The sequence below is a fragment of the Schistocerca nitens genome, chromosome 4 (genome assembly GCF_023898315.1).
Source record: "Schistocerca nitens isolate TAMUIC-IGC-003100 chromosome 4, iqSchNite1.1, whole genome shotgun sequence".
In the NCBI taxonomy this organism is placed as follows: domain Eukaryota; kingdom Metazoa; phylum Arthropoda; class Insecta; order Orthoptera; family Acrididae; genus Schistocerca; species Schistocerca nitens.
Window position 1 is genome coordinate 979,935,356 of NC_064617.1, and position 22,303 is coordinate 979,957,658.

General features: G+C 39.9%; 1 protein-coding gene across 1 annotated transcript in view; it reads left to right on the forward strand.

Moving 5' to 3' along the window:
• The window catches only part of LOC126253687 (intraflagellar transport protein 172 homolog), a 305,113-nt gene that overhangs the window by 85,884 nt on the left and 196,926 nt on the right, over window positions 1–22,303 (forward strand). The window contains exons 11-12 of the mRNA XM_049955213.1: window positions 2,674–2,817; window positions 15,388–15,676. Of these exons, the coding sequence (XP_049811170.1) occupies window positions 2,674–2,817; window positions 15,388–15,676 (433 nt within the window). The remainder of the gene's footprint in view (window positions 1–2,673; window positions 2,818–15,387; window positions 15,677–22,303) is intronic.

Here is a 22,303-nt window from a genome sequence, read left to right on the forward strand (position 1 = left end):
ACTTAGGATGAGGGTTGTTTTTAACTGATTTGTTACAGAAGGTGATGTTTAGTGGCTGGTTTGCTAATCGGTTGTTGAAGTGGAAAGCTGTCACTTCAGTTTTTGTAGGGTTAGAGCACAATCTCCAGTTTCTGTAATAGTCATCAAGTTCTCTAAAGCCTCGTGTGAGCACATTTTCTCCCTCTTCTAGGTGCTTGCTTTGATATGCAATGGTGGTATTGTCAGCATAGCAGAACTTCCTAGATATAGTTTCTGTACAGGTTGAGCAATAGTGGGGCCAGGACAGATCTTTGTGGTAGGCCGTTCTTAAGTTTATATGACTTGCTCATTTTGTCATGAAGACAGACTCGGAAATATCGGTTTTTCAGCATGTTGGACAGCAGTATTGTTAGTCTTAGGCATGGAACAGTTCGCTTTAGCTTTAACATTAATCTGTCCAGCCACACGGTGTCGTAAGCAGCAGTTAGATCTACAAATGCTACTGAAGTTTTCAGCCCTTTCTGGAAACCAGCTTCGATATATGAAGTGAGCACCAATACCTGCTCACAGCAGCTGCAGTTTTGCCTGAAGCCTGCTTGGTAGGGTGGCACTTTGCTGTCAACTGTTCGGTAGATTCTATTATATATTAGCAGTTCCATTAGTTTGTAGCAGACACTGAGAAGGGCAATTGGACAATAGCTTGAGGGATCGTCTTTCGGTTTTCCTGGTTTGAGGATTGCTAGGGTTTTTGCTATCTTAAAATGTGCTGGTACCTGACAGTTGCACAAGCAGTCTGTAAAAAATCTCTGTAGCCATGTCCTTCCTTTTCTGCCAAGGTGGATGATAAATTCTGGGAACACTCCATCTAGACCTGCTGCTTTCCTTAACTTTAGGCATATTATGGCTTTCTCAGCTTCGCTGTCACTAAAAGGAGAGCTGAAGGGTGAGCTTCAGTTGAGGGTCCCATCTATAGTTTTGAGTTCTTCTTGTAAACTTTTTGTGTTGCTGCTGTCCAGAGGGACGTTGTGTGTTCATGACTTGTGTTGTGCAGTCTGCGATGGGGTGATCTGTGGTTCCTGGCTTATTTTTGGTGTTGCTGCCTCTAGTTGTCTGAGCTGGGACCCTGCTTTGCAGCTTGAGTGGGTGAAGTCCAATTCTTGGGTAGTTGTTAATCATCTTTCTTTCCTTTATCTGTTAAGAGACTGGAGTACCTTGTTGCCTGCCTCTGGGTCACCATGGGCTTCGTATTTCTTGCAGAGCTCTTCCATCTCCTTGTTCCAGCAGGGCACATATTCCTTCCTGAAACCACATGGTATATTGCATTTTGCTGCTCCTATAAAGACACCAACAAAGTGCACGTAATTTTCTAATGTCGCTGGGATCCGGTGGAGATGTCCATCAAATTCCTTCACATAAGATGTCCAGTTGGCTTTGTTGAAGTTCCACCTTGGTTTTTGGACAGATCTGATTAGAGGAGTTTGAATTCCGATGGCTGCAAGCACTGGTCAGTGTTGGCTGTGAGGGAAAGCTGATAACACCTTCTCTCTGTGGGTTCCTGGGGTGTGTTGTTGATCAGTTGTCAAAATATGGAGAACTTGGTTTGTATCAGTCTGCCATGAGGCAGAGTGAAAGGTTTTCAAGTCCCTTGCATCATATGAGAGGTGGTGGTGGTGATTTTCGATCCAGGCTGTAAGAGGTTGTCTATTTGGATCATTTGTTCTGTAACCCCACATTTCATGGTGGCTGTTAAAGTCCCATATATAAATTCCAGGATGAGGTACGTCTGGTAAGGGGGGGATTTTGCCACACGTCATTAGGTGGTTTGTATAAGACAAGTCAAGAATTGGCGTTCAAGATCATCATAGAATTGATGGAATCTCTCATTTAAATTGCCCCGCTTAATTGATTGCAGAGAAGGTTAGGTGTCTTCACCATTTCAGCCAGCTGATGAAAGAAATTGGGCTCAAGCCCAGGTAACAGTCAGTATAACTGCAGACACTAAACTGCAGCTGACTGCAGCATATACAGTCCACATTGCTTCCACATTTCATAGGAGATCCTCCAACAACACACTAAATGTGCACCAAATTTCCTTGTCATTCAGACTACTATTTTGCCCTAGGCCTGTATTATCAATGTACAACTGGAGTTCCCAATAACCAATAATCTTGATGTTGGTGCTTTTCCGGCTTGTCCAGAAAGATCACCATAAGTGTCTGCAGGTGAAGTGCAAACAAAACATAGTCAATATAATAAGTTGTTGTTGCTATGACCAATATCAGGCAAATTATGCCATCTTCAGATCTAAAATATGGAGTGGGTGATCAGTAATCTGAGCAGGGGTGTTTGTGAAGGATATAAAAACAAGAGCCAATCTAAAGGTGGCTTGCTGTGTTGCCCTGTAGGTAAAAATCATGGCTGTATTGGATACACTGAGTAAACAGTCTGATATAAAATTTTTAATGCTTTGAGCACTGACATAATAAATAGATAGAAACCATGAAGCTGAAGTTACTGCAAAAGTTATTATTACATGTACTTCCTTCCATTTCACATTTTTTTGCCTTGGTCCTGTGAACTACATTCTAAGCATACCTTACTGGTACAGAAAATGTATAAACCATGCAAAAATTATTCTATTTTATGTTACTGGATATTCTTTTGTTTGTTCATACATCTTTCAATTGTTTTCAGTGGGTCGTGGATAGCGATGTTGTTGTAGCCCAGTCTAGAAACAACATGTGTATTTGGTACAACATTGATGTTCCAGAACAAGTCACACTAATTACAATAAAAGGAGAAATTGTTGAAATTGTCAGGATGGATGGAAAAACAGAGGTTTGTTACAGCAGAAGGAAGGCTATTTGTACTTTCATCTTTTGTATTTATGATGCCAAGTATTGTAATCTAGATATCTCATGCATGTACAACAAAAACATAATAAACATAAAGCATGTAAAGTAAGTCTTAATGTAGTGTGAGGTGCTTCAAATTCTGGTAATTTTAACAGCTTTAAGGTGACAACTTGAATAGCAGAAAATACTGTATGTATGGGGATGGGGGGCACAGATGCTCACATTCAAAGTTTTCACTTTGTGGGATGGTAGGGATAAAATGCAGAACTACATTTCAGGCACTAATTTGTTGGAAGCCACACAGTTCAGTTGTTGTACAGGTGACTCTATGCAGAAATTAATATTTTTTGTGACACTGGTATAACATTAATATCTGTTAATTTACTAAAAATTTACTTCTGCACAAAAATATTTTGCCAAACAATGGAAAATGTAGGAATCTTAAAGAAAATATTGTAAATTGTATTGACATTAGCCAATTGCATTAGTGTTTTGTATCTGACTGATAGATTTAGCTTAACAAGTAGCAGGGCAGATAGATAAAATCTAATTTTCATAACCAGAGGATTCGTGAGTTGTTAAAAAAGGGGAAGAGATTGAAGGAAATGAAATTAATTGTTAGTTGCAAGAGTTACTCAAGGCCCTTTTTTACTAGCATTTTTCTGATTTTATTTCTTTGCCTGTCTCTGCAACTGTTGCTTAGTAAGTACACTACTGGGAAAAGAACACCAAGATTTCATTGATCCAGCAGAGGGAAATTTTATTGACAAAATCTTGAGGACATTTATAGCAAACGATCATACCTACAGAGCCATAAACATCTGAGTACAGTCGAAAGGATGTATGAAATGTCGACTCTAGTACTCTGTATACCTTCCATTTTCAGCAATGCAGGTTGCAACTCTCCCATGCAGAGGATCATGGAGGTGATGGATGTAGTCTTGTGGAATGGTCTGCCATGCAGTTTCCACCTGTTGCCTCAACTGGGCCAGATCTCTTGGCTGTCTGCAAGATAATATTTCATCCAGTGCCAGACATACTCATTGGGAGACAGATCTGGGAATTGTTCTGGCTAGGGCAGTTGATGTAAACCTTGGAGAGAACACTGGGTGGCACAGGGTATGAAAAACCACATCATCTTGTTGGTGCATGAGCAGTAGACAATGGGTTGAATGGTGTTTTGGATGTGCTATGCACTGTTCAATGTTCCCTCTATGATCATCAGAGAAGAATGGCCATTGTAGGATATGACTCCCCACACCTGCCAGGTGTTATCCCTGGTGCTTCTGTCGTATAAACTTCAGACATTGGCACTCACCTGCCTGATGCCACACATGGGTATGACCATCATTGGCACCAACGCAGAAACAACTCTCATCCCAGGAGACAAGAAGTCTCCATTCGCTCTTCCATAAGTGCCTGTGGCAACATCACTGGAGGGGACTGCATGATGTTGGGGTGTAGGGGCAATAGGTTACAGTAGGTCGAGGCCAGAATGATTTATAAGGATAATTGCCATCTGTATAGTTCAGAAAAGCTGGTGGTGGAGGGGAGAACCCTGATGGCCTATGTTGATAAACAGCCACTGAAATCAAACCTGTTATGTTCAGCTGCATGTTGTACAACAGTGTAGTCCACTTTACTCTTGTCCATGGTTTGGCAGTGGCCATTCATCCTGGTGGATAGCTGGTTGGGAGCTGGTAGACAACATGGCTGCTTTGGTAGATGGTCTTCACAGACAGGCACTATTAATTCACATGCAGATTTCCTGTGCCATATTGCCACATGCCCCCAATCCTCCCACCACTTCCAAGAACTAGCTACAGAAGTAATGCCCCCCCCCTTGTCATCCAGTATGGCCCTAGACTGGAAGAAATGAACCAAATCCTTTGTGAGGGATTTGATTATATATTGTTATGTACTGAACAGGGGGGCAACCTACCCAATATTGTTTCCACCCCTTCTAAATGGTGTTCCATTGCTCACCCAACCTCAACAACATCCAAGCCCATCCCTACACCACTCCCAATCCAAAGCCCTTGCCACAGGGATCATATACCTGTGGAATACCCAGATGCAGGACCTGCCCAACTACCCAATCAGCACTTCATATTCCAGTTGTGTCACCCCATCAGAGATTTCGCCACCTGTGAAAGCAACCACATCGTACAACAGCTCTGCTGCAGTCTTTGTTCAGCTTTTTATATTGGTATGACTACCAACCAGCGGTCCACCAGGATGAACGGCCACAGCCAAACTGTGGCCAAGAGCAAAGTGGACCACCCTGTTCCACAACAAGCAACTGAACATAACATGCTTGATTTCATTGGCTGCTTCACAAACTGGGCCACCTGGATCCTTCCCTCTACACCTAGCTTTTCTGAACTGTGCGAATGGGAGTTATCTGCACAACACCTTCTCTGCCCTCAAAATTTTCCACCTTCAACCTATGGTAACTTACTGTCTCCACATCCACCACCCAGCTGTTTTCACCCCTCTGGCATATCAGCTCTTCCCAACTCATATCTCCTCACACTTACTGTGCATTGCTCTCTGCCAATGCACCCATTAACCTTTTCCCCTCCTCTATTCTTCACCTGTGTGCTCCCTTTTTCCCTTCCCTCCCTTTCCCACAGCCACTTGATACTACACCAGGTAGTCCTGTCTGCCACCCATAGTCCCTGCATGCACTGCCAGGCAGCATTGTTTCTCTTCCCTCACTTGTACGCTGCTATCTCTCTCCGTTCCCCACTGCACTATGGAATGTTGTTCCCATTTGACACATTGCAGTTTAAGTCTGGCCTGAGCAGCCAGAGATCAGAGGTCATATGTTTGTGAGGTGAGCTTGTTTGTGTGAATGCATGCATGTTTTTCTTTTCTGATGACGGTTTTGGCTGTAAGCAGTCTTTTTGTTGTGCCTGTCTGCAACTCTGCATGTCATCTTTACGCAAGTCTGTCCTTTCCATAACTGTTGATATTCCAACCTGAACTTTCCATTGTTTGACTTCGTAAGATGCAATGATCTTGGTGTGAATCTGTGCATCACCACTGTCCAGACCCAGGCTGATGGTCATGTGCACCTCCTGCTGACCATTGGTGATGACATGAATGCACTGGGGAGACTTTTCATCCCATGTGTAGTGCAGTTCTGTGGTATGACCACCCAGCCTCACATAGACCCACTATGTGCCCTCACACAAACTCCGCCAGTTGCATAATTGGTTGATGTCCAAACTGTTACTGCATGCTAACAATGTTGCAGACAAAGACAGAGCCATGACCGGCCATGACTGGCCTCATTTGAACTCTTCTGTTGGGAGAGTTAATTTGGAGTTGGAACGGCTGCTTGGTTCGGGTGCGGGGGCTCATATTGGTGTGGTTCCTGTTGATTCTCTCAGTAGGTGGGACTATACCAGGCACGGCCTACATCTCAACAGGAAAGGGAAAGGGAAACTGCCTGGGGTAATAGCAGGAAATTTAAGGGGGGGGGGGGCACTGCCATGAATGGTAAAATACCAGTGGTTACAGGTGTTGGAGCAGCACCTTTTTTAGGATAGGTAAGACAGAAAGATGTCAAGTTCTACGAGAGGTCAGGATTGAAACAAATCTTCAGTTTAGGAAAGAAATTAAACAGCACAATTCTAGCACATTGGATCACCAATCACAGTTGTCAATTATAAATTTTCACCAATCACCAGAAATTTTATCTCCACCAAGTTGTATCTCAGTCCTAGGTAATTGCATTGATGAATTAAAGTCACACAACCCAGTTGACATAATCTGCCTCTCTGAATACCATGTGACCACTGGTATAGGAACTAGGCCTAAGCACAATGAGAAACTCAGACAGGAGAGTACTGCAAATGTTAGAATAAGGAAAGGTTCTCATAAAAGTATAATTAAAAATAATGTAAGTATATTTCATCAAAATATTGGGAGTTTAAATAATAAAACAGATGAGCTTCTGGTTTGTTTAGAAGATTTAGAAGTTGAGGATGAAATAGATATACTATGCCTGTCTGAGCATCACATTGTTACTGATATGGATAAGGTAAATGCAAGTGGATATAAGCTCTCTGCACATGTAATGAGAGAAAATATGGAGAAAGGAGGAGTTGCCATATATGTCAAAAGTTATCATTGTGCAAAAAATATAGAAACAAAAAAGTTTTGTGTAGAGAAACATATAGAAGCATGTGCCTGTGAGCTTAAACTAAATAAAGGCACATTTATAATTGTAACTGTATATAGGTCCCCATCAGGAAATTTTCATCTATTTCTGAAAAATCTGGACTCCTTGTTGTGCTATCTGTCAGACAGGGGGAAGCAAATTATTATTTGTGGGGACTTCAATGTAGATTCTCTGAAAGAGGGTAATAGGAAAAATGACCTTGAAGTATTACTCAGTTCTTTCAATTTGACACCCGTTATTGATTTTCCTATTCGGGTGGTAAAGGATAACAGCTCACTGATAGATAACTTCTTTATAGACCAAGATAAGTTTAACCAGATAAATGCTCAGCCTGTTGAGAATGGCCTTTCTGATCATGGTGCACAGCTAGTTCAATATATGACATAGCTCCATTCAGCAATACTAAACAGTCCTCCAAAGTAGTATGTTCAGTCAACGATTTAACAATTGCAAATTTCAGGGAAAGCCTACAGCAGCTAGACTGGGATGAGGTGTACCGTGAACCTGATGCCAATTTAAAATATAATTTATTTCATGACATTTTTGTAAATGCATTTGTAAACTGCTTCCCCAAGAAAATAGTTAAATATACTCGTAAGAAACCTTGTAACAAACCATGGCTTACTAATGGTATAAAAATATCTTGTAACCGGAAAAGGGAAATGTATCTGACAGCACGAAAGAGTAGTGACCCAGAAACTATCAAACATTATAAAAACTACTGTGTTATATTAAGAAAAGTTATTAAAAAATCCAGAAGTATGTGTATCATGTCTGAAATCAGCAACTCTGATAATAAAATTAAAACAATTTGGAATATTATTAAAAGAGAAACAGGTCAACCAAGAGCACAGGAAGACAGTGTTACCATCAAATTTAATGAAAACTTTACGAACAAAAAGTCAGAAGTTGAAAATATTTTTAATAATCATTTTCTAAATGTTGTGGATATAGTAGGATCCAGGTGTTCATTAGAAGATGCTAGGCTGTTAATGGAAGAGGCCATACCTATGCAATTTGATACAATTGAATTCTCACCCACTTCTTCCTCTGAAATTAGGAAAATAATAAACTTGCTTAAAAGCAAAAACTCACATGGAATTGATGGCATTTCCAGCAAAATACTAAAAGCTTGTTCTCAACAGATAGTAAGATTCTCAGCCACCTGTGTAATAGCTCTCTGGAACAGGGCATTTTCCCTGATAGACTGAAATATGCTATTGTTATACCTTTGCATAAAAAGGGGGATAGATCTGATGTCAACAATTACCGTCCAATCTCCCTTCTAACAGCTTTATCCAAAATTTTTGAGAAAGTAATGTATTCAAGAGTAGCTTCACATATCTGTAAAATGAAGTACTAACAAAATGTCAGTTTGGTTTCCACAAAGGTTTTTCAACAGAAAATGCCATATATGCCTTCACCAATCAAATTTTGAATGATCTGAATAACCGAACAGCACCCATTGGGATTTTTTGTGATCTCTCAAAGGCTTTTGATTGTGTAAATCATGAAATTCTGCTAGACAAGCTCAAATATTGTGGCATGAGTGAGACAGTGCACAAATGGTTCAATTCGTATCTAACTGGACGAGTGCAGAAAGTTGAAATAAGCAGTTCTCATAATATGCAAAGATGAGCACATTCCTCAAATTGGGGAACTATCAAGAATGGGGTTCCACAAGAGTCAGTCTTGGGTCCTTTGTTGTTCTTAATATATATTAATGACTTGCCATTCTATATTCATGAAGAGGCAAAGTTAGTTCTTTGCTGATGATACAAGTATAGTAATCACACCTGACAAACAAGAATTAACTGATGAAATTGTCAATACTGTCTTTCAGAAAATTACTAAGTGGTTCCTTGTAAACGGACTCTCACTGAATTTTGATAAGACACAGTACATACAGTTCCGTACAGTGAATGGTATGACGCCATTAATAAATATAGACCTTAATCAGAAGCATATAGCTAAGGTAGAATATTCCAAATTTTTAAGTGTATCCATTGATGAGAGATTAAATTGGAAGAAACACATTGATGATCTGCTGAAACGTTTGAGTTCAGCTACTTATGCAATAAGGGTCATTGCAAATTTTGGTGATAAACATCTTAGTAAATTAGCTTACTACGCCTATTTTCACTCATTGCTTTCATATGGTATCATTTTGGGGTAATTCATCACTGAGGAATAAAGTATTTATTGCACAAAAGCGTGTAATCAGAATAATAGCTGGAGTCCACCCAAGATCATCCTGCAGACATTTATTTAAGGATCTAGGGATATTCACAGTAGCTTCTCAGTATATATACTCTCTTATGAAATTTGTTATTAACAACCAAACCCAATTCAAAAGTAATAGCAGTGTGCATAACTACAACACTAGGAGAAAGGATGATCTTCACTATTCAAGATTAAATCTAACTTTGGCACAGAAAGGGGTGAATTATACTGCCACTAAAGTCTTTGGTCACTTACCAAATAGTATCAAAAGTCTGGCAGATAACCAACAAGTATTTAAGAAGAAATTAAAAGAATTTCTGAATGACAACTCCTTCTACTCCATAGAGGAATTTTTAGATATAAATTAAGAAAAAAATATTAAAAAAATTAAAAAAAACACAAAAAATAAAAAAGTTGTTATATTAACTTAAGTATGTTGTTAAATTAACTTAATTATGTCATGTATTGGACAATTTGACTCGTTCCACATCATTACGAAATATCGTATTCATGATCCATGGAACTAGTTTTAATCTAATCTAATCTAATCTATGCCAGGGCAAACTGGCTGCTACTGGCTCTGGAGTTGAAAGATTGCTGAGAGGCATGCAACATTCTAAGCCTAATAAAGTAGTTCATGGTTTGTCTGCAGTGTTGTGAGTTTAATCAATGCATTAATTGTCCTTTCATAGTGTCCCAAACAACTATGACATGCCTTAGTTACTGGGGTCAATATGTTCTTTTTCCTATATTCCAGTAGTGTAGAAATTTTTTCTATCTGAATGGTGATTCAAAAAGTAACAACAGTTTTCAGTTGATCTTACAAGCAAACTATAAGAGATAAAGATACATTGCCCATGCCAGTGGATAAAGGAAGGCTCAAAATTTTGACACAGCTGTGCGATTGTTTGCATATAGCAACATGGTGACTACACAACAAGAGAAATCATTTTGTTGGTTGGAATTTGTGTGAAGTCAATCCACTGTTGAAGTGCAGTGTGCATTCTGCCATCGGTTCAACAAGAAGCTGCCTCTGCACAAGCCGATTTGAGAGTGACATACAAAGTTCTTGGAAGTTGGTTGCATACACAAATGGAAGAGCCAGGCATGTTCGATGAAAAAGCTGAGTGTATTTGAGATGTGTTCACATGGAAGCCACAGAGTTCCATGAGGCAGGCAGGCCAGGAACTTTATTTTCCTGAAACAATAGTGTGGCATGTTCTGAAATGACATCTGCACAAGGAGCCCTACAAGTTGCAGTTATTGCAGCAATTGCATCCCAGTGACCATAACAGAAATGATGAATTTTGCATTTCAATTCTCCAGGATATGATAGAGGTCACTCATTCTGTATAACTCATCTTTTGGCATCTCATCTGTTCGGTAAAGTAAACTACAGTAATGTAAGAATCTGGGGTTCACAAAATCCTGGCATCGTTGTCTAAGATGAAAGAGATTCACTGAAGCTGGATGTATTTTGTGCTGTTTATGTTCTAAATGGTTTATACACCTTTCCTTTTTGCGGAGGAAACTGTGATACAAATGTCATATGTGGAAGTGCTGCAAAACTAGTTGTTTCCTCAACTTCACGAACATTTTAATTATTTTATTATTATGCATGATACCACCCCACCTCACTTTCCCCATGAGGTGTGGTGTTATCTTAACAATACCATCCAACAACTGTGGATTGGAAGAGGTGGACAACAAGATCTTGTTCATTCTTTTTGGCCTACAAGGTCACCAGACCTCTCACCTTGTGTTTTTTTACTGTGGGCAGAGCTCACCATCTGCAGCACCATCAATAGAACTGACTGTGGTCCTTTGGTGCAGAGCTGAGTGGAGGGTCTGAATCAGAGGCTCAGATGGTTCTTTGACAATGTAGGCTGCAGCCTTGACTTGCATCATCGGATGGTGTGTTTCAGGGTTCCGCTTAATAGGTCAGAGTCCACTACACACAGAAAGCAGCTACACAGGTAGCGGGGGCTGTGTGGAAGTGGCTGGGCAGTTTTTTTTTCGGTTAGAGGGCCTTGTGGAACCCAGAAACGTCGTCCGTCTGAAAAGGGGTAGGTAAAACACAGTAAGTTTGTCGTAGAAACAATCGGTATTGTAGTTGTAAATTGTCGTAGCTGCATTGGGAAAGAACCTGAGCTCCAAGCCCTAATAGAAAACACTGAAGCTCAAATAGTTATAGGTACAGAAAGCTGGCTAAAGCTGGAAATAAGCTCAGCAGAAATTTTTTCTAATGATCTAACAGTGTTCAGAAAGGATAGATTAAATAAAATTGGTGGTGGAGTATATATTGCTGTCAGAAGTAGTTTACCTTCTAGTGAAATTGAAGTAGATAGTTCCTGTGAAATAGTATGGGTAGAGATTATACTTGACAATTAGACTAAACTATTAACTGGGTCATTTTACCGACCCCTGACTCAGAAGATGTATTTGCTGAATAGTTCAAAGAACACTTGAGTCTCATTTCAAATAGGTACCCCTCTCATACAATTATAGTCGGTGGTGACTTTAATCTACCCTCAGTATGCTGGAAAAATTATACGTTTAAAGCCGGTGGCAGGCATAAAACGTCATCCGAAATTGTACTGAATGCTTTCTCAGAAAATTATTTTGAAAAATTAGTTCATGAGCCCACTCAAAGCGTAAATGGTTGCAAAAGCGTACTTGACGTCTTAGCAACAAATAATCCTTGACCAATAGTGAGTATTGTGATGAATACAGGTATTAGAGTCCACAAAGTAGTTTCTGCTAGGATGAATACTGTAACTCCTACAACCATAAAAAAGAATTGCAAAGTACATCTACTTTAAAAAGCCGATAAAAATGCTATTAACGCCTTTTTAAGAGACAGTCTGCGCTCCTTCCGATTTGATCTTTTAAGCGTAGAAAAGTTGTGGAATGATTTCAAAGCAGCAGTTGAGAGATATATACCACATAAATTAATAAGTGATGGTACTGATCCCCCTTGGTACACAGAACGGGTCAGGTCGGTGTTGCAGAAGCAGCAAGAAAAGCATGCCAAATTTAAAAGAATGCAAAATCTCCAAGATTAGCAAAGTTTTGCAGAAGTTCGAAATATAGTGTGTACTTCAATATTGAGCAAGCAGTAAAGGAAACAAAAAGAAAAATTTGGTGTAGGTATTAAAATCCATGGAGAAGAAATAAAAACTTTGAGGTTCGCCGATGACATTGTAATTCTGTCAGAGACAGCAAAGGACTTGGAAGAGCAGTTGAATGGAATGGACAGTCTCTTGAAAGGAGGATATAAGATGAACATCAACAAAAGCAAAACGAGGATCATGGAATGTAGTCAAATTAAGTCTGGTGATGTCTGAGGGAATTAGATTAGGAAATGAGACACTTAAAGTAGTAAAGGAGTTTGGGGAGCAAAATAACTAATGATGGTCGAAGTAGAGAGGATATAAAATGTAGACTGGCAATGGCAAGGAAAGCATTTCTGAAAAAGAGAAATTTGTTAACATCGAGTGTAGATTTAAGTGTCAGGAAGTCATTTCTGAAAGTATTTGTATGGAGTCTAGCCATGTATGGAAGTGAAACATGGACGATAAATAGTTTGGACAAGAAGAGAATAGAAGCTTTCGAAATGTGGTGCTACAGAAGAACACTGAAGATTAGATGGGTAGATCACATAACTAATGAGGAGGTATTGAATAGAATTGTGGAGAAGAGGAGTTTGTGGCACAACTTGACAAGAAGAAGGGACCGGTTGGTAGGACATGTTCTGAGGCATCAGGGGATCACAAATTTACCATTGGAGGGCAGCGTGGATTGTAAAAATCGTTGAGGGAGACTAAGAGATGGATACACTAAGCAGATTAAGAAGGATGGGAGATGAAGAAGCTTGCACAGGATAGAGTAGCATGGAGAGCTGCATCAAACCAGTCTCAGAAGACCACAACAACAATAACAACAACTTCAATCCAAGATGCTTTCAGTAATTTCCACAATGAAACTCTGTCTCGAAATCTGACAGAAAACCCGAAGAGATTCTGGTCACACATAAAGCACCCCATTGACAAGGTGCAATCAATACCTTCACTGCACGGGCGGTGAAGTCACTGATGACACTGCCACTAAAGCAGAGTTATTATACACATTTTTCCGAAACTCCTTCACCAAAGAAGATGAAGTAAATATTCCTGAATTCCAGTCAAGAACAAGTGCCAAGATGAGAAACATAGAGATAGATATCCTCGATGTTGCAAAGCAGCTCAAATCACTTAATAAAAGCAATGCTTCCAGTCCAGATTGTATACCAGTCAGGTTCCTCTCAGAGTATGCTGATACAATAGCTTCATATTTAGAAATTATATACAACTGCTCCCTCACAGAAAGATCTGTACATAAAGACTGGAAAACTGCTCAAGTCACACCAATACCCAAAAAGGGAAGTAGGAGTAATCCATTGACTTACAGGCCCATATCACTAACATCAACTTGTAGTAGGGTTGTAGAACATATACTGTATTCAAACATTATGAAGTACCTCGAAGAAAATGATTTATTAACCTGTAGTCAGCACGGATTCAGAAAATATCTTTCTTGCAAAACACAACTAGCTCTTGATGCTCATGAAGTAATGAGTGCTATCGACAGGGGATGTCAAATTGATTACATATTTTTAGATTTCCTGGAGGCTTTCGACACCATTCCTCACAAGCGTCTAGTAACCAAAGTGCATGCCTGTGGAATATCATCTCAGTTGTGCGACTGGATTTATGATTTCCTGTCAGAAAGGTCACAGTTTGTAGTAATAGGTGGAAAGTCATAGAGTAAAACTGAAATAATATCCGGCGTTCCCCAAGGAAGTGTTATAGACCCTCTGTTGTTCCTGATCTATATTAACGACATAGGAGACAATCTCAGTAGCCATCTTAGATTGTTTGTAGATAATGCTTTCATATACTGTCTTGTAAAGTCATCAGATGACCAAAACTAAATGCAAAATGATGTAGGTAAGATATCTGTATAGTGTGAATTGTGGCAATTGACCCTGAATAAGGAAAAGTGTGAAGTTATTCACATGAGTACTAAAAGAAATCAGCTAAATTTTGATTATGCGATAAGTCACACAAATCCAAAGGCTGTAAATTCAGCTAAATACTTAGGGATTACAATTGCAAATAACCTAAATTGGAACGATTACATAGGTAATATTGTGGGTAGAGAAAACCGAAGACTGAGATTCATTGGCAGAACACTTAGAAGGTGCAACAGGTCTACTAAAGAGACTGCTTACACCACACTTGTCCACCCTATTCTGGAGTATTGCTGTGCGGTGTGGGATCTGCATCAGGTGGGACTGACGGATGACATTGAAAAAGTATAAAGTAGGGTAGTTCGTTTTGTATTATCGTGAAGTAGGGGAGATAGTGTCACAGACATGATACATGAATTGGAGTGGCAATAATTAAAACAAAGGCATTTTTCGTTGCGACGGGATCTTCTCATGAAATTTCAATCACCAGTTTTCTCCTCCGATTGCAAAAACATTTGTTGGCACCCACCTACATAGGGAGAAATGATCATCATGATAAAATAAGAGAAATCAGGGCTTGCACAGAAGTGCTCATTTTTCCTGCACGCCGTTCCAGAGTGGAACGATAGAGAGACAGCTTGAAGGTGGTTTATTGAACTCTCTGCCAGGCACTTTATTGTGAACAGCAGAGTAATCACGTAGATGTAGATGTAGGTGTAAAAGACAAGAGTCTTTGCCCCACCTATGGCAGCTACTCTTCAAGGTCTGAAGAAGCAAATTAGTTGAAGCTGTCAATTCAATCAACAGGGTCCTGTTGATTCATGTGTGGAATGAAATGGATTACCATTTTGATGTTTCTTGAGCAATGCATGGTGCTCGTATTGAGTGTACATTGTAGCATCTGTGCGAACATAAAACTTTTAACCTTCCTCTATCCAGTGACGTTCAGTATTTTTCTGCCTTTCACAGTTTGTATGTAATAAACATTGGAAATCTGTTCTTTTTTTTAATCACCCTGTATATTTGTATGTAGTTTTATTTTGATGATAGTTCTACATACAGATGTGTTGTAATTTGTGTTAGAGGTTTTAGTACCTTGCATTGGATATTTTTGTAATATGTTTCAGGTTGTTGTGCAAGAAGGTAGTCATCAGCTTGGTTATGAACTTGATGAGGGACTCGTTGAATTTGGGACTGCCTTGCATGATAATAACTTTATAAGAGCCATTACATTTTTAGAAAACTTGGGAGATAAACCAGAAGCTGAAGGAATGTGGACAAATCTTGCCAATATAGCAGTTGCTGAGAATAATTTAAAAATAGCACAAAGATGCTATGCAGCATTAGGTGATGTGGCATGCAGTCATTTCCTCAAGGAAACCATAACAACAGCTGAAAACTATGCCAAAGAGTATGGTAAATACTCCCTTTGTATATGATCAACAATAACATAAAACAAAATCCTCTGAAATGTGATTAGTGATTTATGTCCTAAACTGTCATTTGCCATCTGAATCTGCAGTCTGGTGGATATTTCCTAATCATTGCCTCTAGTACATCTTAACAAAGTCATAAGTCATTCATATGTATCAGTGATCAAAGCAATAATTGTAAGTTGGAGTACATAACTATTTATTTATTCAGCCAGGGATCATCTTATATGTCTAATACTATAATGTGTGTGTGTGTGTGTGTGTGTGGGCGCGCACGCACTCACATGCATGGATGTGTGTGCGTGTGAATCTGAGATTGCAAATAGAGGAAAGTATAAATTATATGAAAAAAGATTAAAGGTAGCTAAAGATTAATGTAAAAGAGCAGTTGTGTAATTGGTCAGCATGTAGCCTTGTAGAATAAAATCAGCTCTGCTTTCAAGCTGTGAGATTGCAGATGAAATTCTTAGGCTTTTGTCATCTGTCTCTGCCACCATCTTGTGGTTAAAATTACTGGCTGACAGGGTTGGCTGGTGTTCAGTTTGTGTTACACCAAACACCCACAGACATTAAACACTCATTCTTCCTGAGCTGTATATTTGAATGGAATGGAAAGAAACTCTAATAACTGGTGCAATGGGATGTACCATCTGTCATATGCATCATAGTAGTTGGAAGAGTACAGATGTAAACGTTGATGTAGATATTGATAAGGTAGCAGCATCCAGAAGCTTGAAGATGAAAGGCAAAATGATGCATGCATAAGAAGGAGAGTTAGATAGCTTCTAACAGTTACAGACCGTTGCAGGACTAGATGACATCAGGTGAGTTGATGGGATGGTACAACATTTTAAACTTCCACTTCCCTGTAAGTGTCGCATGCTCCATGCGCCACCTCACATCATTCTGTCCAGCAGCAGAACAGAGCTACTAAAAATGCTCAACTTACCTTCATGTGCATGAGTCATTTCCTCCTTCCTCTGGAAGATTATAGACATTGCCCCCTTGCCTATGTAAGTAGATCGCTGAGCCAATCTTGTCAGTCAGCTGGAGACAGTGAAAGGAACTACTGCATCGCTGAGCCAATCTTGACAGTCAGCTGGAGACAGTGAAAGGAACTACTGCTGAAAGCTTAAGAATTTAATTTGAAATGATGCAGCTTGGAAATCAAGAAGATTTTATTCTGGCTTGCAGCTGCAAAACACTCTTGAGTAAAGGCTGTGTACTACATGTAAATTAACTGATGTGTTTGACATAATATCGAGAGATCACAATTATGATCTGTGGAACTGTTAGGCAAAGTCGGACCATGGAAAGTCCAGGTCAGAGTTGCCAGACATATCGCTCATATGTCTGTCAGATGTGCCTGCTTATGCAAATGTGTGTGTGTATTTTCTATTCTGAAGAAAGCTATGGTCAAAAGCTAAATGATTAATGGACTTTTCATTGTGCCTGTCTGCAACTCAGTGTGTCATTTTCGTGGTGAATAGCAATTTATCCTTGCATTCATTGTTAACTAACTGTTAGGAAAAATCAGGGCTTGAAATTTATATCAGTGTTGTAACTGACAATTTTATACAGGTTTATAGAAAAGTACTATTTAGAATTTCAGAACTCTTGAATTTGATGTGGACTGAGCATATTACGAACAAATTTTCTGGCTAATGAGAATCAATATTATAAGCTGTTAGTAATGAAACTAATAGTTTAAAATTTAAAACACATGCTTATTCAAATAAAGCAGTATTTATTTTATTATAAAAGAGGTTTTTAGTGTATTGTTATCACCAGAAGAATATGAAGATGATTTCAATAATTGTGAGTCACAATTCGGTAAAAGGTTCATCTGCCAATAAGATAATTTTATTCAATGAATCTTGTTGGAACTAGCCATAATTATTGTTTAAATGTGGTGTTAGTTGTTACATAAATAATCACATTTACAACAGGATTCATGCTGATGGTCGATTACAAGGAAGAAAGGAGCACTTACCTAGAATATATTGAGCTCATCACACTTCAAGACACACTTTTATTATTCTTTCCACTTGCTCTTATTATTCTTTCCACTTCATTGATCAAGTATCCGCTTACCTATGTGACTTTTCTAACAAAATGAGAAAGTTGCCAAGAACTGCAGGCGAGAAAGCTGTAGCAGTAGACAATAGGAGAGAAATCACCAGTGCAAAGTTTTCAGTAGTCAGTACTTTCTGGAATTTTAGATGTGACAAGGAGAATAGTTTCTTTATGCTAAATAAGGAAAGAATAAACTGAAAGGAGTACCACAGATGTTAGAGAAATGGGCAGCTACAGAAAAGAAAAAAAGGAAACAAACGGTGAAGAAGGAGCAGTTAAGAAAAGTAAAGACAGTAGAAGCTGCAAAATGTGAAAGAGAGATATAAATGGAAAATAAATATATGTGAATAAATATTTATAGTCTTTGCAGGCACAACTACAACTTTAGTTAAAATGATATGTCTTTAAATATGTCTGCTTGTGTCTGTATATGTGTGGATGGATATGTGTGTGTGTGCGAGTGTATACCTGTCCTTTTTTCCCCCTAAGGTAAGTCTTTCCGCTCCCGGGATTGGAATGACTCCTTACCCTCTCCCTTAAAACCCACATCCTTTCGTCTTTCCCTCTCCTTCCCCTCTTTCCTGATGAGGCAACAGTTTGTTGCGAAAGCTTGAATTTTGTGTGTGTGTTTGTGCTTGTTTGTGTGTCTATCGACCTGCCAGCGCTTTCGTTCGGTAAGTCACATCATCTTTGTTTTTAGATATATTTTTCCCACGTGGAATGTTTCCCTCTATTATATTAACTACAGTTATTTGTTATTAAAACCTACAGATGTATTTGTCTGTTAGTATACATTTGGAGTTGTTCAATTGTCCTGATAGTATTTTGTAACGGGACGTGATGGAATATTTTAATAAATTAAGGGCAAAAGCATTGGAAAATGGGTAAGAGTTGGGTGCTGAAGAATGGAAAGGATATTGACAATAAAATTAAACAGCACTTCAGGTAACTGCTGGATTGATGGTGTGAACAAATACAGGATGTATCATAATTAATGACATAAATGCATACAGTTGAAAGTCTCAGTAAATATTGGGTCGAAAATACATACCTTAAGAGCTACTAGCAATTTTTCATCTTTGATACTGTGAGGCAAATCTACTGCAAGCTTTTTTCTTTCAACATTTTGGGAAGTAGCAGTATGGACCAAAACAAGGAAAAAATGTCCAGTAAACATTTGCTCTAAAATCCATACCTTAAAAGTTATGAGCAATTGTTCATTAGAAGAGTTGTGTTTCCAAGTAGCGAAGATAAGTACATGCTCATAGCTTTTAAGGTATGCATTTTAGAGCTGGTCATTTTTTTCTTGTTTTGGTCCACATTACCATTTCCCAAAATATGGAAAGCAAAGAGCTTTCAGTAGAAGAGGTTTGCTTCACAGTATCGAAGATGAAAAATTGCTCGTAGCTCTTAGGGTATGATTTTTCGACCCTATGTTTACTGAGACTTTTTTGCTTCTAGTATTGAGTACTTTCAACTGAATGTGTTTACACCATTAATTGTGATACATCCTGTGTATGCCTTAGAGCAAATTCCAGCCTTCAACTTTTGCGGTGTTGGGGCAGAGAGGGCAGTTCAAATTAATTGTGTGGGGCAACAGGTGCCACAGATACAAATATTGTTATGCTACGCACATTCTACGACAGGGTATTTTGGGTTACCATTATGGATTCCATCTGTGTAAATTCATTTTTACAAATAATGTAGTGCTGTCATGACAAAATATAAAAATGGCAATGAAATGAACACCCATAGCTGCTTACAGGCATTGACATACGTCAACAGGGACAGATGAAAATGTGTGCCCTGACTGGGACTCGAACCCTGCTTACATGGCAGACGCTCTATCCATCTGAGCCACCAAGGACACAGAGGATAGCGCGACTGCAGGGATTTATCTCTGGCATGCCTCCTGCGAAACCCACATTCTCAACGTATTGTCCTGCACTACATTCGTAGTGCCCCCACCCATTATACTCATTATTTGCGGCGTGTTGCCGATTCCCATAAGAGTTCGGGCACTGTTTGTGCATTCGCACAGAAGAAGAAGATGGTCAAGTGGCCGGTGAGCCTTAACTATATATATACTGAGATGGCATTTGTTCTTTCGGACATGTCCGAACGAACAGATACCGTCTCAGTGTAAAAATATAAAAAGACTGCTGTTATCCATCAAGTCATTAATATATGCCGTACTTCAATACAGAGAAGTTTCCTTATCCCTAGCCAGAACCCAGTCCCACATGTTTCTCCTGCGTTGTTGCTTGCCTCATGCAATCCCCCCCAGGTGGCCTTATCATCAAATTACCCATCTCTGGCTGCCACCTCTTCTTCCACTATGACATCTATCTGTTCAGATTCTGCCAATCCTTAGCCCTCAGCAACATAGTCCTGCAAAACCATATCAATCAAGCCAAAACCTTCTTGCAGTACCTGCTCTCCATCCATAAAATTCTCCTGCCATGCAATTCCAAATTCCTGGCACCCATAATACACATTGAAACTCTTGCCCTCCAGGAACTAGAGCGACATGCATAATGCCACCTCAGATAACTCTCCACCCTGCTCGCTTCCCACTCCCACTTTGGAGTACCATTGTCCACCATCTCTACAACAACTCCAAACCTGTTCCCATGTCTCCTCATCGCTGACAAATGCTGCCTCGCAAACCTACGACTTTTACCACACCCTCCAAAATTCCCTCTCACCACCACTTAGAATCCAGAACCTAAACAGACCCAAAACACAGTCCTTTCCTACAGAAGCCTTAGCCCCACAAAAATATCAGTCCTTTCCAAAGGCCTCACCTTTTGCCCCACTCCCAAATTTAATCATGCAGAACTTGTTGAAGACCTTCTCCCCTTCTCTACAGTTGGAACACTTTTTCGCCACCAACGCTACCAGTCAGACTCAACCAAAGACCAATGTTGAACCCTGCCTGACTCAGTTCACTCCTCCATCCAACCATGATCCACCACCACTGCACTCAAACACCCCCCTTTTAACTTTCAAAAATTTCTTCACTTTGAACCTTGCCTCACCATCATCCCCCAAATCCCTCAAGATGCTAACTAACATTACATTCACAGAAAGAACTGCAGTCCACCATCTAAAAATTGATCCTGAACTTATGATGCTGCATGCATTCATAGGTTCCACCACTGTTGTTTTGAACTGGAAGGATTACCTGGCGGGAGGGCTCCGCCAGATGACAGATACATCCATGTACAAACCTTGCCACAGTGACCCCATTCCAGAAATCCAGTCTCCTCAAATCCTTAGGTCCATTCCAGAACATCTCCCCAGAGTCCATCTCTCTGCTCACTCCTACTACCATTCCCCGCACTCCTACCTTCTACATGCTTCCTAATGTCCATAAACCCAACCACCGAGGATGCCCCATTGTGGCCGGTTAATGTGCCCCCACTGAGAGAATCTCTGCCTACATAGGCCAACACCTTCAGCCTATTACTCAAAACCAACCCTCCTATATAAAAGATACCAACCCTTTCCTGCCTACATAGGCCAACACCTTCAGCCTATTACTCAAAACCAACCCTCCTATATAAAAGATACCAACCCTTTCCTGCCTACATAGGCCAACACCTTCAGCCTATTACTCAAAACCTACCCTCCTATATAAAAGATACCAAACCTTTCCTCCATAAACTCTCCACAGTTCTTGTCCCTTTACCACACAGTGCCCTGCTCATCACCCTTTGCACTAACATCCCTAATACCCGTAACCTTACTGCTGTTGAATACTACCTTTCCCAATGCCCAATGGATTCCAAACCAACAACCTCCTTCCTAGTCACCCTCACCAACTACGAGGGCGGTTCAGAAAGTAACCTCCGATTGGTCACAGTGTGGGTTGTGGGGGGAGTAGTGACGCCATCTGTGCGTTCACGCACTCAACAGGTCAGTCGGCATCAAGCCGTGGTCGAGTGAACGTCGTACCTGCGCTAGTTTAGTTTTTGTGGCAGTTTGAAATGTGTGCTGCAATAGAAAACCCCGCCAAATGTGAAGTGCATGCTGTCATAAGGTTTTTTACAGCCAAAGGATATTCTGCAGCAGCTATTCATCGTGAGCTTTGTGCCGTGTACGGACCAAGAGTTATGAGTGAAGGAGTTGTCCGTGAATGGGTACGTTTATTTAAAAGTGGACGAGAAAACGTTCATGATGAAGAGAGGAGTGGTAGACCATCATTGGTGACTGACGAACTCGTTCAGACAGTTGATGCAAAAGTTCGTGAAAATCGACGTTTCTCAATGTCGGAGTTGTCTACTGGTTTTCCACAGATTTCTAAGACTCTCTTGTACGAGATAGTGACAGCAAGATTGGGTTACCGTAAGTTCTGTGCACGATGGGTGCCCAAAATTCTTACCGACCACCACAAAACTCAAAGAATGGCCTCTGCATTAGACTTTCTGTCACGTTATGAGGACGAAGGAGAACCATTGTTAAACAGAATCGTGACCGGTGACGAAACCTGCATTAAGTACGTGAACCCTGAGACAAAAGAACAATCAAA